Below are 14,253 nucleotides of genomic sequence, written 5' to 3'. Positions count from 1 at the left end.
TGGGCGGGGGGCTGGCGGGCGGAGGGGCCCCAGGAGAGGGTTCTCAAGCCAGGCTGGATGGGAGGGCCCTGCAGGGGGAAGGCCGTGGTGATCTCAGGGCAGGGGGCTCCTCTGAGGGAGCCGGGCCCTGGGCCGTGCAGGAGCCCCTCTTTCGGGGCGTGAGGACAGGGACAGCTGTCTGGCCTCTGGATGCGCAGCCTGGAGCTAGGGTGGGCGAGGGCCCGGAAGTGAGGGAGCAAGAGTGGGGGTGGGGTACCCAGAACAAGCTGGGACTGAGGCGAGGCCAGAAGAAGGTGCAAGAGGCAGGCCGAGGGACCCCACTGGCCAAGCCCCTAGTCTTTGTCCAGCTTTCCGCCAGGGGCTCCGGGCTGCAGGTGTCTCATGGGGACGGCATGGGGAGGTGCACGGCCTCTGACTGAGGCAGGCCCGGGCACTGGTGGGCACGCTGGGGCCTGGCAGAGCCGGACTGTGAGGGGCACCATGGGCCTGCTCTGTCAGTGGCCTGTGCTGCTCCCGGGCTCAGGGCTGGATGGTGAGGGTCTCGCAAGCCCTTCGTCTGTTGTGCAGTTCCCAGGAGTGCAGGGCAAAGTCACCATCCCCTGGCCCCATGCTTAACCTCAAGAGGCCTTCAGTTTCCCGTGCGAGTCTTAGGCCTAGACCTTATGATGCGGCTGGGGAGGTGGTGGGTGGGGTGCAGGTGGAGAAGGGTTGGCTGCTGTTCTGTCCTTGACCTCCCCTCCCAGCAGGCCGACCTGCTCCTCCCTCTCCCTGGTGATGCTGAGAGCTTCTGCCACCCACAGAGGCGGCCGTGCCAGTGACGGGAAGGCAGAGAGCGGAAGGTCCCGTTTATTGGAATTTTAAAGACAGCAAGACGAGAGGAAGGCGCCCTCCTCCCCTGAAATACTCTCAATCTCTCTGCCCTCAGGGCTCAGCACAGGGACAAGATCCTCAGCCCTCAGGCCCCCAGAGGGCAGCGCTCCGGGGCGGGGGAGGGGAGGGGAGGGAGAGGGTTCTCTATGCCAGGCATTGGGGGGGAGGCTGGAACCGGAGGGGAGACGTGCACCCGCACCTCCTGGCTTCACCCCTCTCCCCTGGGACCTGGTGTCGCCCCCAGACCCTGGGGTGGGCTGGCAGACAGGGCTCATGCAACAGTGAGTGGGCAGGAGGAGGCATGGAGACCTGGCCCCGCTGCCCTGTGGCGGGCCGGAGGGCTAGAAGGGGCCATGCTGGCCACGGCGGGTCCAGACAGAAGTATCTGCAGTATACACACAGGAGGGTCGGAGGGGGGGCCCCTCACTCCCAGGCGGTGCCCAGAGAGAGAGAGGGGAGGTATGATGGCACTGCCATACCAGGGGCAGGGTCCAGGCCATCCAGGCCACCTGAGCGGGGCCCCGGCGCGGGCTACTCCTTGGCGCGGCCGATGATGGTGAGGATGTACAGGAAGATGTTGATGATGTCCGTGTACAGGTTCAGCGCGGCAAACACGTACTCCTCGGGGCTCAGGGACAGCTGCTTGTTCCCCAGCAGCAGCTGGGTGTCCACTGCCAGGAACTGCAGGCGACGGCAACGGGTGCTGTTGAGGGACAAGCCTGCACGCTGCGCAACCCCCCCAGCCCCCCCTCCCGGGGGCCGCCCACCGCCTCGACTCACGCAGGTGAAGAGCAGGGCGCCCAGCGAGGCGTACACGATCTCCAGGATGCGGTTCCGGATGAAAATGCAGAGGATGGCAAAGATGACCAGCACCACCATGCTCACCAGGAGCACACCCATGCACGAGGTGAAGTCGTAGCGGGTCTGCGGGCAGGGGGGAGGGGGGGCTCTGGGTGCACGCCCATGCGCGAGGCGAAGTCCTAGCGGGTCTGTGGGCCGGGGTGGGGTGGGGTGGGGGGGCGAGGCTCTGGGTGCCGGGGCCCCTGGGAGGCCTCTGGGCCCTCCGCAGCCCTGCCTTCGGGGGGCCCCTCACCTGCATGGAGAAGATGACCACCGTGAAGCAGACGGTTGTCGTGATGCCCACGGCCATGATGACCGCCTCAGTGTTGTAGAAGCTGGCGATCATCCCCACCATGTAGGACAGGCTGACGGTCAGGATGGACTGTGGGGACAGGGAGCCTTGGGTTGGGGAGCCGCTTCCAACCCCCCACCCCCATCCTCCTCTGGCGGGAGCCCCCACCCCCACCCCAGAACGTGGGGGCAGGGCAGGGGCGGGGTTACCAGTGCAACCAGGTTCCAGGGGTGCTTCCGCCGGAAGTCTCCGCAGCAGCTGAGGACGATGAGGGAGACGAAGAAGACTGCATAGGACACATAGTACGTCCACACGTTCTCCCGGACGAAGCCCTTCACCTCCCCGACAAAGGTGAACACGGCCACAGTGGACAGCGTCACGGACAGCTGCAGGGTCAGCACCAGGAACACCTGGGGAGGGAGCCAGCTCAGAGCCCCGCCCAGCGCGGCCCCCGCCCTCCCCGGCCTCTTCTGCCCACCTTCCGGATGAAGGCCTGGCGGATGCTCTTGTCATCCCAGTTGGTGGCAGGAAAGTCCTGGTTGTCGTAGTAGGACGGGGGACCCTCTTCATGATAGTTTCCACGCTGAGGTGCTGAGGACCAGGATGGGCTGGGTCAGTGCCACTGGAGGGCACCTGGAGCCCCTGCCTCCCCCCCGGCTTCCGCCCCACTACTCACAGCCAGGGTCCTGTGCCGGGAAGGCCTGTGGTTGTCCGTAGGGGTTGGGGGGAAAGGGGCTCTGCGGATATGGCCCCTGCGGGTAGCCCCCTTGAGGGTAGGGGCCCTGAGGGTAGCCTCCTTGGGGGTAGGGGCCCTGAGGGTAGCCCCCTTGAGGGTAGGGGCTGGGGCCCTGGGGATACCCTGGCTGGCCATATGGGGAAGGCTGGAAAGGGGGCTGTGGGTAAGGGGCCCCCGGGTAGGGAGGCATGGAGGGCTGGGGTCCCCCAGGATATCCAGGATTGGGGGGAGGATAGCTGTCCCCAGACACCAAGAAACTCTTTTCATGGGGCATGGCCTCAGGTTCTGTGGTCTCCCCCTAGAGGAGAGAGAGAGAAGTCAGCCCTGCGGTGACAAGTCCCCGGAACCAGCCACCGCCGCCCCGCCCCACCTGCTGCAGGGAACCAGGACACAAAGGGGGGCACTCATGACTTTTGCCCCCAGGGCCACTGGCAGCCCAGCCTGAGCAGAAGGATCTGGAGAGCCAGTGGGGACTGGGCAGCTGGGCGCGGGGCCTCACAGGGGCCGCTCTGAGACGACCCCAAAAGTGGAGGAGGGGACAGATAAGATGATGACTTCGTCGGCTTCGGGATTTTTGGCTTCGGTTGTTTCTTAGAAGCAACTGGAGGAGGTTTATCACCGCTGCTCGCGTCTCCTGGGTCAGAGCTCAGCCCGGGTCGGGGCTGGGGGCGCGGTCAGGGACGTGTGGGGGTGTGCCCGGACCCTCCCCTTCGCAACCCGCCCCTTAAGCAGCTTTAAGGGGCCAGAGCCGGCGGCTATTTCTATCCCAGGAAATCCCCAGGCCATCTGTGAGCAGCGAGAACCCTGACCCTTGTCCAAAGGCAGGCCCGACCGTCCCTCGCTCCCCAGGTGGGGGCAGCAGGCCCGGATCCGCTTGCCGGGGTGCCTGCCAGGAGGGTACGCCAGGAACAGCGGGGTGCGGGGGTGTGTGGGGGATGGAAGCGACCAGAGGGCGTGCGGGGGAACAAAGCAGGCGAGACGGCGAGGCGGGTGGGGGCGGCGGCCTCGGAGCCCGCACCCAGGGCGGGTGGGCCCGGCGGCCCGGTCGGGGGTGGGGGTGCGCTCGGGACGCGGGGTCCCGTCGCTGCCGCCCCCGCCCCCTGCCGCCCGCCGCCGCCGCCGCCGCCGCCGCCGCCGCCGCGCCCGGCCCGAGCGGGCCGTGCGCCCCGGCGGGACCTACCGACTGACCCTCGGCGGCGCCGCTCGGCTGCGCAGGGCCCGCGCGGGGGCGGCCGGCCCGGCGGCCGAGAGGGTAGCCACGCTGCCGCGCTCGGGCCAGGGACTCACCACTCGCGGGGCGCCTCCGGAACGGTGCGCACGGTGTCCGGTGCGCGACCGCGCGGTCGATGGCGGCTGCGCCCGCACCCACACCAGCACCCGCTCGGCGGCCGGCTCGGCTGGGCCTGCGCCTGCGACTCGGGAGACGCTGCGGGGCCTTGTGACGGGGCGGGGCCGGGGGTGGGGCCGAGGGTGCGGGGCGGAGCCTGCGGCCCGGAGACGCTGCTGCGGGGCCTTGTGACGGGGCGGGGCCTGCGGCTTGGAAGATCGCCGGGCTTTGTGACGGGGCGGGGCCGGGCGCGCGGGGCGGGGCCTGCGGCTCGGGAGGTGCTTCGGGGCCTCGCGACAGGGCGGGGCCTCAGGCCGGGGCGGGGCCTGGGGGCGGTGGAGCCGGGCTGCGGGCGGCGCTCTGCAGGGAGGGCCGGGCTTTTCCCGGTTGGATCCTACCCACTGTGGCCGCCTTACTGGCTCCTTTCCGGGTCCCAAGGCCTGCGCCCTGCGTCCCTCCTAAGGGTAGGCTTGGGCCGTGAGGGCTGAGACCCTACAGACAAAGGCCTGGTCTGGCCGATTCGGCTCAGGGAGTTGGGAAATGTCCTCCTAAATCTGGCATATGCAGAGTCTGCCAAGGACTCTCTATGCCTCCTTGGTCTTAAAACATCGCTTTCTCTTTTCCCTTGCCCTTTCGTCCGAGTCTATCCCAAACCCAGAGGCCTGATGGCTTAACTGCTCCATCCTCTCTAGCAACCATTGAGTACTATTTCCAGTGGGGTCCTGCGCCTTTTATCCTTCCTGTCTTCATCACGTCTTTAGGTTGTAAAGGTGGCATTCTTAGCTCTGCTTCATTGCCAGGACTGGAGGCCAAGTCAGCGTCTTCCCTTAGCTTCAGCGGTCCTCTTGACGATGTGCTGACTGCCACAGCCATGGACGATTTCTGCAGCAGTGCCTGGGGACCTTCCTGTACCACGGTTGGCCTCTCCCAGACCCGCAATGGCCCGGAAGATGTTCTCTCCTGTACGCATGGTGTGCTGGTTCAAAGTTTGAGACCCGCAGCTAGCAGGGGAAGCCCTGATCTCAAACTTTTGCACGTGCTAATGTCACAAACACACCCATCACGGTTGATTCCAAGCTACCACCGGTTTATCAGCTTGTTCACAAGAATTCCTGAAAGCGTAATGATCTGAGCTACCCCAGTACATTGCTGCCAGTGGCAGACCCTCTCCGTCAGGGACTCGTGTACTAGGTAGGTTACATGGTACGTTAGGAGGTGATGAGTTCTACGAGAAGGGAAAATATAGAGCAGGCAGGGATAGATTCAGGTTCTGTAGAACCAGAAGCTCATACAATTTGAGGGGCCCAATCTGAGAAAAAGAATTAAAAAATGACCCATATGAAGTTGAAGTCAGGGCCTTGGATGGGGCCTATGCAAGTCAGAGGTCCTTAGAGACTTGAGGTTCAGGTTAAATCTAACAATAAGGGTGGGGTAGGGGAGTCATGGGGGTGGGGGTCGGGTGGGAGAGGCCCATCCAGGCAGAGGGCAGGGCCCGTGCATGGGTGCTGAGGTAGGCGTGATCTGCTGCCTTGGAAGAAGAGGATGGGGGACGGGGACAGAGGGGGCACTGGGGCCTGGTCAGGCAGGGCCTGGACTTCGGCTTTTGCTGCGAGTGACTCAAGCCGTGGCGGCTGTTGTGCCGCTTTACGAGGCTCACCCTGCCCTCTCTGTCGGGGATGGATAGTGGGGCGTGCAGGAGTGGCAGAGGGAGATTAAGAGGTTAGGGCAGGGATCTGGGGAAGCGACGATGGAGGCACAGGCCAGGGACGCTCGGTGTGCAACTTGAGGTGCAGGCTGGGCAGGTCCTCAGCCCCCTGGGGGAGTAGCAGGTGCTGAGGGGTAGACGGGAGGTAGGAGATGGAGAGCAGTCATGGGAACAACTCTGAGAGGCTGAAAGCAGATGGGCCAGGGGTGGGGGTGGGGGCAAGAGTGGGTGTGGATCTAAGGGTGCAGCCTGGGCGAGGCCCGGCACTGCCTTGGGTCCTGTCTGTCCCTCCATTTCCCCTGCAGCCAGCCGTGTCAGCAAAGCGCCTGCCCCTTCTAGGTTAGCCATGATGACGACGAGGGCAGTGATGGAGTCGGATGGGAGGACCGGCAGGTGCACAGACGGGAGAGCCACAGGAAGGCGAGCAGAGGACGCAGAGCGTGGCTGTGCTGGGAGGGGCAGAGGACTTGCGGCCGAGGACAGGAGCCGCTCGCCTCCACTCCTGAGGCGTGAGGCCTAGTCACCTGCTAGGTCTGAGGGCTGAGCAGTGGGGTCTGCAAAGATTTCTGGAGAGAGGTGCCAGCCAGCCTCAGCCAGGAGCAGGCCTGGCCACCCAAGGGGAAAGTGACACTGAGCTTGAGGTCCCTGAGTGGGAGGCAATGACTCAAGACCCCCAGTTGCACTGAGTAGGGAGAGTGATTGGCCATTTTCAGGTTCACAGGGAGAGGCCAGTGGGAGTAGAGGACCCCCAGGGGCCACTCCCCACGCCCCACCAGCCTGTGAGCTGCATTGGGACAGATGGGGCTAGTGGGCTGAGCTGAGGGGTCAGACCTGGCCACACCTCCTGGTCGGCCAGGGGCTCTTTGCAGGCACAGGAGCTGGGGGGAAGGGTCCTACAGGAGGGGCCTGCCTGGAGGAAGAGAAACACCTGGGAGGCGGTCCCCAGCCCCCTCTCCCTTCTCTCCGGCAGTTTCACTTTTGTTTTCCTGCCCCAGGCCTTCTGCCTGCAGAGCAGACTCAGGAGTCCTGTCTGAAGGCAGGGGCTGGGGCAGCTCAGGGTCTGGGGAGTGTGAGATTCCCCGCTTCAAACACACAACGTGATAGGGGGCGGGGGCACGCCAGACAATGCTGCTGAGGGTCCTGGAAGGGGCTGGAAGGAGCAGGGTGGGACTGTGGCGCCACTGCCCTTCCCGCCGGGTCAGGCCCCAGGGATGCGGGGACAGGGGTGGGGTGGGGGGAGGCAGTGGTGGTCACAGGGAGGGGAGGGGTGGGGGGAGGGGTGGCGGGCAGCAGCGGAGCTCCGCGGGCTGCCCCCTGATATCGCGGCCGACGCGCTCGTGCTCTGCTTAGAGAAGCCGATGCTGGGGGTGGGGGACGGGGGGGACCCCTGTGCGGAGCTGGCGGAGACCCGGCCGAGGGGGCTTTGGCACTTTTCAGGAGCCGGCAGGTGAGGGGGCAGGCGGAAGGGGCAGCCTGAGCGCCCTCTGCCGGCTGCGGGCTGCCGGCCCGACGCCCCTCTCCGCCCCAGCGAGGATGCAGCGAGGGTCTGGGCCTAGGAGGGGCGCATGCTCCGTGGTGCCGCCGTGTTCCCTTGCCCTCTGCTGTGCACCCCAGCACCTGGAGCCGCAGAGCCAGACCCTGCTGCGTGCCACGGGGCACCCAGAGCATCCCTTCCATGCCCTGGACAGCCCCGGACCAGACCGGGTCCTGGCCCAACTGCTCCTGCCCTTCTGGGGGGGGGGGGGGGGGCGGGGGGAGGGGAGAGGCAGGACTGGGGTGGGGGTGCCTGTTGGGGAGATGCTCCGAGCCGACTTGCACCCTCCCCCATAGAGGTCCGCGTCCTGGGGGAACAGGCCCGGACCCCTGCCCGGGCCCCAGGCCTTAGGGGGCTGAGGTGTCTGTCCCTGGCCTGGGTGCCCCAGGTCTGAGCTGTGTGTGTGTGAGGGGGCATCCTCCCCGCACCTGCTGCTGCTGGAGCTGTACCTGGAAAGTGTGTGTTGCGGTGGCAGGGGGCTCCTGGACACCACTGTCTCCTTCCAGCACTGGCAGGGGGAGTGGGGCTAGGTAGACTGAGTGGCCTACCCCTCCCTATCCCTCACACCGCGATGGCCCTCTGTCCTCGCCTTTCCCCCAAGTGGCCCAAGCGGTTCTACACCAGGACCACTGGCTGCAGGAATCAGAGCTGAGCCTCCTCCCCCATGAGCCTGAGAATCTTGCCAAGGACACCAGTGGAGGGGACTGCCCGGTCGAGTTGGAGCCTGGGGCCACTGAGCATGCTGTCCTGGAGGCCAGAGGGCCAGCAAGGGCACTGAAGGGTGCAGGGACGGTGACCCTGGGCTCTGAGGAGGCACCAGCACAGGTAGGAAGGAGCCTTTCTGCAGACAGGTCCTATAGGGTCTCTTGGAAAGGCTGGGCCAGTCAGCTCAGGGCTCGTGGGGTCACTGGGACATGGGGGCTGGTGAGCCTGGGGCCAGTGGGCTCTTCAGAGGAGGCAGGGCTGATGAGCCCGGGGTCTGTGGGGTCTCCAGGCCCAGCGGGCCCCATGGAGATTGCCCCAGGGTCTCTGGAGCATGTGGGGTGGGTGAGCCTGGGGCCTGCGGGGCCACCGCAGTGGGGGTGCTGGTGGGTATGGCGCTGTCCCTGGAGCCAGGAACCATGCCTTTCATACAACTTGACCACGAGGACCTTCTTGCCGGCCTGGGACGTGTTGCTGTCTTCCCGGTGGGAGGGCCAGATCTGATGGGCTTTCGGGTGAGTGTCCCAGGAGCATTCCTCACCTTTGGCTCTCCTCCCACTGGAGGCTCCGGATACCTTTCCGGTGCCCTGAGCCTGCAAACCGCTCCCCTCCTACCATGGTCCTACAGCTCTGGGGAGCCCTGGCCCCATGCCAGGGGGCGGAGTAGTTTCTGCAAAGTCCGCTAGGGGGCAGTGTCTGTCACGTGCTGAGCCTGAAGGCCCAGAGCAGGGCCAGGCTCCTGGGTGGGCCAGACCCAGAGCAGCGCTTCCGGGCCGGGGGCTCAGTTCCAATGTGTCTTTGGGACAGAGCGTCTGGCCAGGGCTGCCCTGGACACAGACCCTGAAGAGGTAGAGACAGAGGCCACCCTGCCCCTCCCCTCTCCTTCATCACAGCCCCAGGTGTCTCCCCCACTCTTGCTCAGGGGCCTGGGCGGGGTGGGTGCCTTTGGGCCCTGACATTCCCTCCTGAAAGGTGGACCCGGTTTCCAGGCCCCCTCTGGCCACTCCCACACCCTGTGGCCCCAGACAGTACAGGCAGTGACTGGGGGAGCATGACACTGGGGACCCCAGCACACCCCATGGCCCTTTGTCGACCTCACCATCTACCTTGCCCTACACCCGCACCCGTTTTGTGGCCCTGCGCCCGTAACGTTCTCTCCACCTTTCACTTGAATTATCCTTTCCTGCAGCCGCACCCTGGCTGGGCTTGGCCACTGACCCAGAGGAGGTCCGAGGGCTGATGGCCACCCTGGAGGACCCCGATGGGGAGGGCTGGCCGCCTCCAGAGCTGGGGACAGAGAAGCCTGAGGGGGAGTCTGCACCCAGGGCCGGGAGGGGCCTTCGCGGCTGCCAGCGGAGGCGTGCTGGCCGCGAGCGGTCCCTGGAGCTTCGAGGCCGGGCGGCCCAGCCGGAGGACGCCGTGTGCCGCAGTGAGCCCTGGCCCTCTCCTTGCTGGATCCCCTGTGTTGGAGGCAGAAGATGGGCTCCCAGGTGGGGGGCACTGGTGGCCAGGCCTGGCTGGTGGCGCGTGTGGCCTTTGAGTAGGATGTGGGTAAGCCGGAGGGAGCACTAGGGGCGTTAGAGGTATGCCTCCGGGAGGAGATGGCGGGGTCCTGGGGGGCATGTCGCCTGTAGAGCTAGACCCCGTCTGGAGCGGTGCCGTGGTGTGAGCACTGCCCTTGACGGTGACCGCGCCGTCCTCCATGGTATTGGGACACAGCGCCGCGGGCTGGCCTGCAGTCAGGGTTTGGCCTTCCTCTTGACAGCTTCGGGCCCCCCCCCCCCGCCGTGAGGCTGTGCCCCGGATGGGGGAGGGTGGGGTGGGCCGGCCATCAGGGTCTAGTGCTCTAGCCGTGGCCCCGAACCCCTTCCTTTCCGGGCGTCAGCGCCACAGCAGAGGCTGAAGGGGCCCTTGGACGGGCTGGAGTGTCTTCCCTGCCCCCCTGGATGCTGCTCATGGCAGGGTGCGCGTCGACTGGTCAGGTCCACGCTCCGTCTGGCCAGCCTCGTGACCTCCTGGGTCATGGCCACCACTTTAGCCTGGCAGAGCCTGCGGGCTGACACTCTTGCCTGTGTCGGGGTTGGAGGACGAGGCAGCATGGGGCTCCTGAGCCCTGGTTCCTGCCCAGAAGGTTTTCACAGTCTAGGTGGGGGGGTGGGGGGGCAGGATCTGACAGGCCTGAGCCCGGGGACCCATTTTGCTGATTACAGCCGAAGGTGAAGGACAGGCCTCTCCCTGCCGGGTTCCTGGTCTGAAGCATGGGGTGGTGACGCCATCTCGCGGCTACCGTGAGGATTGCTCATCTCACAGACAACGTGCCCGGCGCCGTTCTGGGATCTTCTGCCTGCCACAGCGTCTGCCCCAGCAAAAACAGGGCTCGCTGCAGTATTTTTACTTGCCTAGATGTGGAAACTCTGAGCGTGGGTGTGCCTCAAAGACCGGGAGCCACCGGTGGGGAACCAGCGCCCCGAGCTGACAAGCAGCAGGACGAAGGGTGGCTGCAAGGTGAGGGCAGGGACTGGTCTGAAAATGAGCCAGTCACTTAGGAAGGAGGGCAGGTCGAGCGCTCACGGCCCGCAGACAGGCACGCGGGAGGGGACTGTGGAGCCCGGCTCGCCACTGAGGCACAAAGCTGTGGCCCTCCCCCGACGTGGCCCAGACACGCGCCACCGCCGGCCCCACCGCTCTCCTGCAGGTGAGCACTGTAACTGGGTGAAGTGCTTTCCCTCCAGGTCTGGACTTAGCACTCTAAAAGCGGAGGCCCCGCTGCCCTCACCCCTTCCTCCTCTGTGGGTTCAGTTCCTCACATGCACATGACTCTGCCAGGGAGCGCCTCTGTGACTTTACATGGTACACTCGAACTTCCTCCACGGAGGACGAGGACAGTGGGCTTCCTTCCCCTCCCGGGTCTCCCCTTGCCTCTTCCATCACAATCTGGTCAGGTACGTTACTTTTATGATGTCACCAAGGCTGACCGGCGTCATCTTCTGTCTACAGCCATCACGAGGCTCTGTGTTTGGGCCGTACGGTGATGGACAGAGAGCGATCATGAAAAAATATTCACCGTTAAACCACAGGGGCAACAGGGAACTGAAATTCTAGTTGTTACAGCTGTGTTGCATGAAAGAATAACTCTAGGGCTCAAGGACTCGTGGCACTTAATTTTTTTTTTTTTTTTACTTTCTTCCTGTTTTCTGGGTTGTGTTCGGCTGCCTGGCACCCCCTTGTTCCCTTCCTGCAGATTCTTCACCTGCTTAGTAGAGGTAACTCCTTGGATGGGTAGTAAATATCCTAGACTCTTAAATCTATTTTGCCTTTTACCGTTACAGGTCATTTGCATCTATCAGTTGATATTGGAATAACTCCCCCCACAAATGACAGTTGCCGGGTGTTTGAGACCTTCCTGTGAAGTTGAGTATGTGCCGCGAGTTCTCGTGTACCCGAAACTGTGTTCGTTCCCTCCCGCCGTCTGTAGCATCGCTGGCTACGGCATTCAGGGTCAAAGTGTTTCCTTCAGATCTTTGAAAGACAGTACTCTTTTTCTTTGCTCTTAAACAGTTTGTTTTTTGGAAAGCTAAACAAAAATCCACTTGTGGTCTCTTAGCATCAAGCAGTTTTGTGACGAGGATGTGGATTTTTTCCCAAGATTTTTGTCCCGTTTGCATGTAGACTTTGGGTGTGTGTGTGTCTGGAGACTGGCAAAGTTTTCTTTTGCTTTGAAAGTCGGGGCGCCTGGGTGACTCAGTCGGTTAAGCGTCTGACTTTGGCTCAGGTCATGATCTCATGGTTCGTGAGATCGAGCCCCGTGTCGGGCTCTGTGCTGACAGCTCGGAGCCTGGAGCCTTCTTCGGATTCTCTCTCTCTCTCTCTCTCTCTCTCTCTCTCTCCCCCTCCCCCACTAGCACTCTGTCTCTCTCTAAAATAAATAAACATTAAAAAAAAAAGACAAAGTGTGACTTGCAAAAAAAAAAAAAAAAGTTGAAGGTTCCCCAGCAGGTAGGTGCCGGGGATGTGTCTTTCTCGGCCCTTCGTGAATCCTCTCCATCAGCAGACGCCGCCTTCAGCATAGGGAAACTCCTCCCCGCATGCCCTCACTTGCTGGCCGCCACCTGTGCCCCGTTTTCTCGCAGAGGCCCGGTTGTGCAGGCCTTAGACCCCTGTGCGGGCCGCCCTGTCCCCACGGGGCCCCCACCGCTGGCTCCGAGTCACGCCCCCCGACTCTACTTCCTGATCTCGTCACCCGGTCTCCCCCCTGGACTCAACTCAGACATTCCATTCTCCGTGTTTTCAGACTATTTCCTTTTCACAGAAGTCAGTCTTGTTTCACGGATGTGATATTCTTTTGCACCCCCCTGAAGAGGTGAGTCAGAATTTCTTCAGAAGCTCTGTCTGGGCCCCTGAACTGGCCCCCCATGGCGGACAGCGGTCTTCCCAGTGCCGAGAGGTCCAGGACAGGCCTCGGTGTTCCAAGGGAAATCCTGTGAGCAGTGGGCGCCTAGCCTAGCTTTTCTCTGCAGGGGGCCCGGATGTGGGTGCCGAGTTCTGGTGGGTGCTTGGGTTTGCCCACCCGCAGGCCTCGGGGCCCCACCCGGGCAGCCAATGTCTGCCTGGCCTCCGCAGCCGGACACAGCATGATTGGAGCCGCGTGGTCTCCCTAGACCCTGGCTCCACCAAGAGAAGGCTCTTGATTTCTCCACTTTTGTTGGGGTGGCCCAGCAGGTAGGGCAGGAGGCTCTCCGGAGAGCCTGGCCCTGACTGGCTTCCCAGCAGGTGGAGCGCGTGTGGCACCGGCTGCGGCAGTCTGTGAGAGGCGGCCGGTTGAGCGGGTCCTGTACCTGTCACATGGCGTGGGCAGTCCTTGAGCTGACATCTGTGCTCAGGCTGTAGCTACTGCAGCCTCGACAGTGAGACAGTGAGACAGGGCAGTGGGGACGCGGGCTCTGCTGATGCCTGGCCACCCTGGCCCTCAGCTGTCCCCCCCTCCTCTCACAGGCACGCTCTTTGGGCAGGGGAGCAGCGTGCCCCTCCCTGCCGCTTCAGGACGGCTACTGGCCCCCCAACGCTGACGGCCACAAGGTGGTATTCGGGCACTCTTGCTGGCAGGTGACGACAGGCAGGGCCGTTGAGGCCTGCGGGTGCCCCCTCTGCGGGCCCCTGGCACTTGCTCCTGGGCTGCCTCCACCGGCCCGGGATCTTGGTCACCTTTCACACCAGGCTCCCCCAGGGGACCCGGCTGGGCTCTTGGGCCACTCTCCAGCCACCTAACCCTAGGGCCCCCTCCTCGCTCGGCCCAGCAGTCCCTGGCGCCCGGCTCCCCGCGGCGCACAGCCCTGCTGGCCCCTCGGCTGCCTCCGCTGCCCCTGGGGGCGCCCCTGCCTCCGGCTGCTGTGCGTGGACAGGTGGGTGCCGGCACGGAGGGCCAGGGCTGTGTCCCCGCTTGGGGCCGACCCAGCCGCCAGGGGTCAGCAGAGCCCGGGAGGAGGGTGGGCCAGCTCGACACCGCCCACCCCGGCCCGACCTAGGCCGAACGCAACTCCGTTGTTTGAATAAACGTGTTTGTGAAACCAGGCGGCGGGGCCTTCGGGAGCTCCCGGTCACCCCCGCCCCCCGCTTGGGGGGCGAGGGACCTCGGCGCGGCTGGAGGCGAGGGCCGAGGGGCAGCGTCCGTGGCTCCTTCGAGGCGGCCCTGGGCGACGGGCCAAGGCGCGACCCGGCGCGCACCCCTGCGACCCCACGTCGCCTTAGTGTCACGCACGCTCTCCAACAACGTCTCCTTGCCGACCGGCCCGCCCAGTACGCACGGGGAGGGCTGCGCCTGGCGGGAGGGGCGAGCGCTGCTCCGGCGCTGCCCTCCGAGCCGGACGCGCGTCCCAGCCTCGGTGAGGCCCCGGCCCCGAGCGCGCTCGGGCGCTGCCACCGCACGGGCGGCGCTCGGCAGGGACCGGGGCGGGGCTCCGGGCTCGCCCCGCCCGCACAGCCTCCGCGGCTCTCCTGGCCCAGCAGTCGGGCTGCGGCGGCCGAGCCTAGCCGAGCTGAGCCACCAGGCACGTAGGACCGGGGCCGGGATGGAGAGGCGCGCAGGGTGCGGGAGCTGCGGGGTGGGATTGGGGGGATGCTCTGCGGGAGCAGGCGTCGCGGAACTGGGGCTGCGTCGCGGCCCATCCTCCCTCGGGGTGACACCACCTCTGCGCGCCCCAGACTGCGGAACTGGACGGGCGGTGCCCCGAGTGTGGGCAGGAAAGGCTGC

At 65.0% G+C, this 14,253-nt stretch overlaps 3 protein-coding genes and 1 long non-coding RNA gene across 5 annotated transcripts in view; 3 read left to right on the top strand and 1 right to left on the bottom strand.

The window, feature by feature from the left end:
- Positions 1-830: 830 nt before the first annotated feature.
- GRINA (glutamate ionotropic receptor NMDA type subunit associated protein 1) lies at positions 831-4,183 on the bottom strand. 2 transcript variants are annotated; one of them, XM_047842369.1, is made up of 7 exons: positions 4,026-4,183; positions 2,679-3,036; positions 2,481-2,593; positions 2,212-2,412; positions 1,964-2,092; positions 1,651-1,794; positions 831-1,551 (listed from the first exon to the last, which is right to left on the bottom strand). In XM_047842369.1, exons 2-7 carry the CDS (start codon positions 3,010-3,012, stop codon positions 1,402-1,404), a joined length of 1,071 nt encoding a protein of 356 aa, XP_047698325.1. In that variant the 5' UTR covers positions 3,013-3,036; positions 4,026-4,183; the 3' UTR covers positions 831-1,401. The 2 variants fall into 2 exon arrangements, with proteins under 2 accessions (XP_047698325.1, XP_047698326.1); XM_047842370.1 differs by lacking the exon at positions 4,026-4,183 and adding an exon at positions 3,919-3,937.
- Positions 4,184-6,981: 2,798 nt separating this feature from the next.
- On the top strand, positions 6,982-14,058 carry PARP10 (poly(ADP-ribose) polymerase family member 10). Its single transcript, XM_053447911.1, is given in 18 exon segments — positions 6,982-6,995; positions 7,123-7,499; positions 7,568-7,715; positions 7,717-7,829; positions 7,906-8,143; positions 8,145-8,218; positions 8,221-8,352; positions 8,355-8,521; positions 8,635-8,759; positions 8,761-8,882; positions 9,003-9,023; positions 9,026-9,065; positions 9,227-9,429; positions 9,432-9,610; positions 12,777-12,809; positions 12,999-13,089; positions 13,092-13,160; positions 13,163-14,058. Coding segments are annotated over 18 exon segments (3,042 nt in total).
- LOC125156379 (uncharacterized) lies at positions 10,524-11,585 on the top strand. The gene is made up of 2 exons (XR_007148567.1): positions 10,524-10,701; positions 11,336-11,585. It is a non-coding gene; the product is annotated as an uncharacterized LOC125156379 (long non-coding RNA).
- PLEC (plectin) overlaps positions 13,924-14,253 on the top strand; it is a 55,056-nt gene continuing 54,726 nt past the window's right edge. Inside the window, exon 1 of the mRNA XM_047842359.1 lies at positions 13,924-14,050. The gene's annotated coding sequence lies outside the window, so the exon portion shown is untranslated. The remainder of the gene's footprint in view (positions 14,051-14,253) is intronic.

Source organism: Prionailurus viverrinus, chromosome F2 (assembly GCF_022837055.1).
Source record: "Prionailurus viverrinus isolate Anna chromosome F2, UM_Priviv_1.0, whole genome shotgun sequence".
In the NCBI taxonomy this organism is placed as follows: Eukaryota; Metazoa; Chordata; class Mammalia; order Carnivora; family Felidae; genus Prionailurus; species Prionailurus viverrinus.
This window is presented reverse-complemented; position numbering and strand designations above follow the sequence as displayed.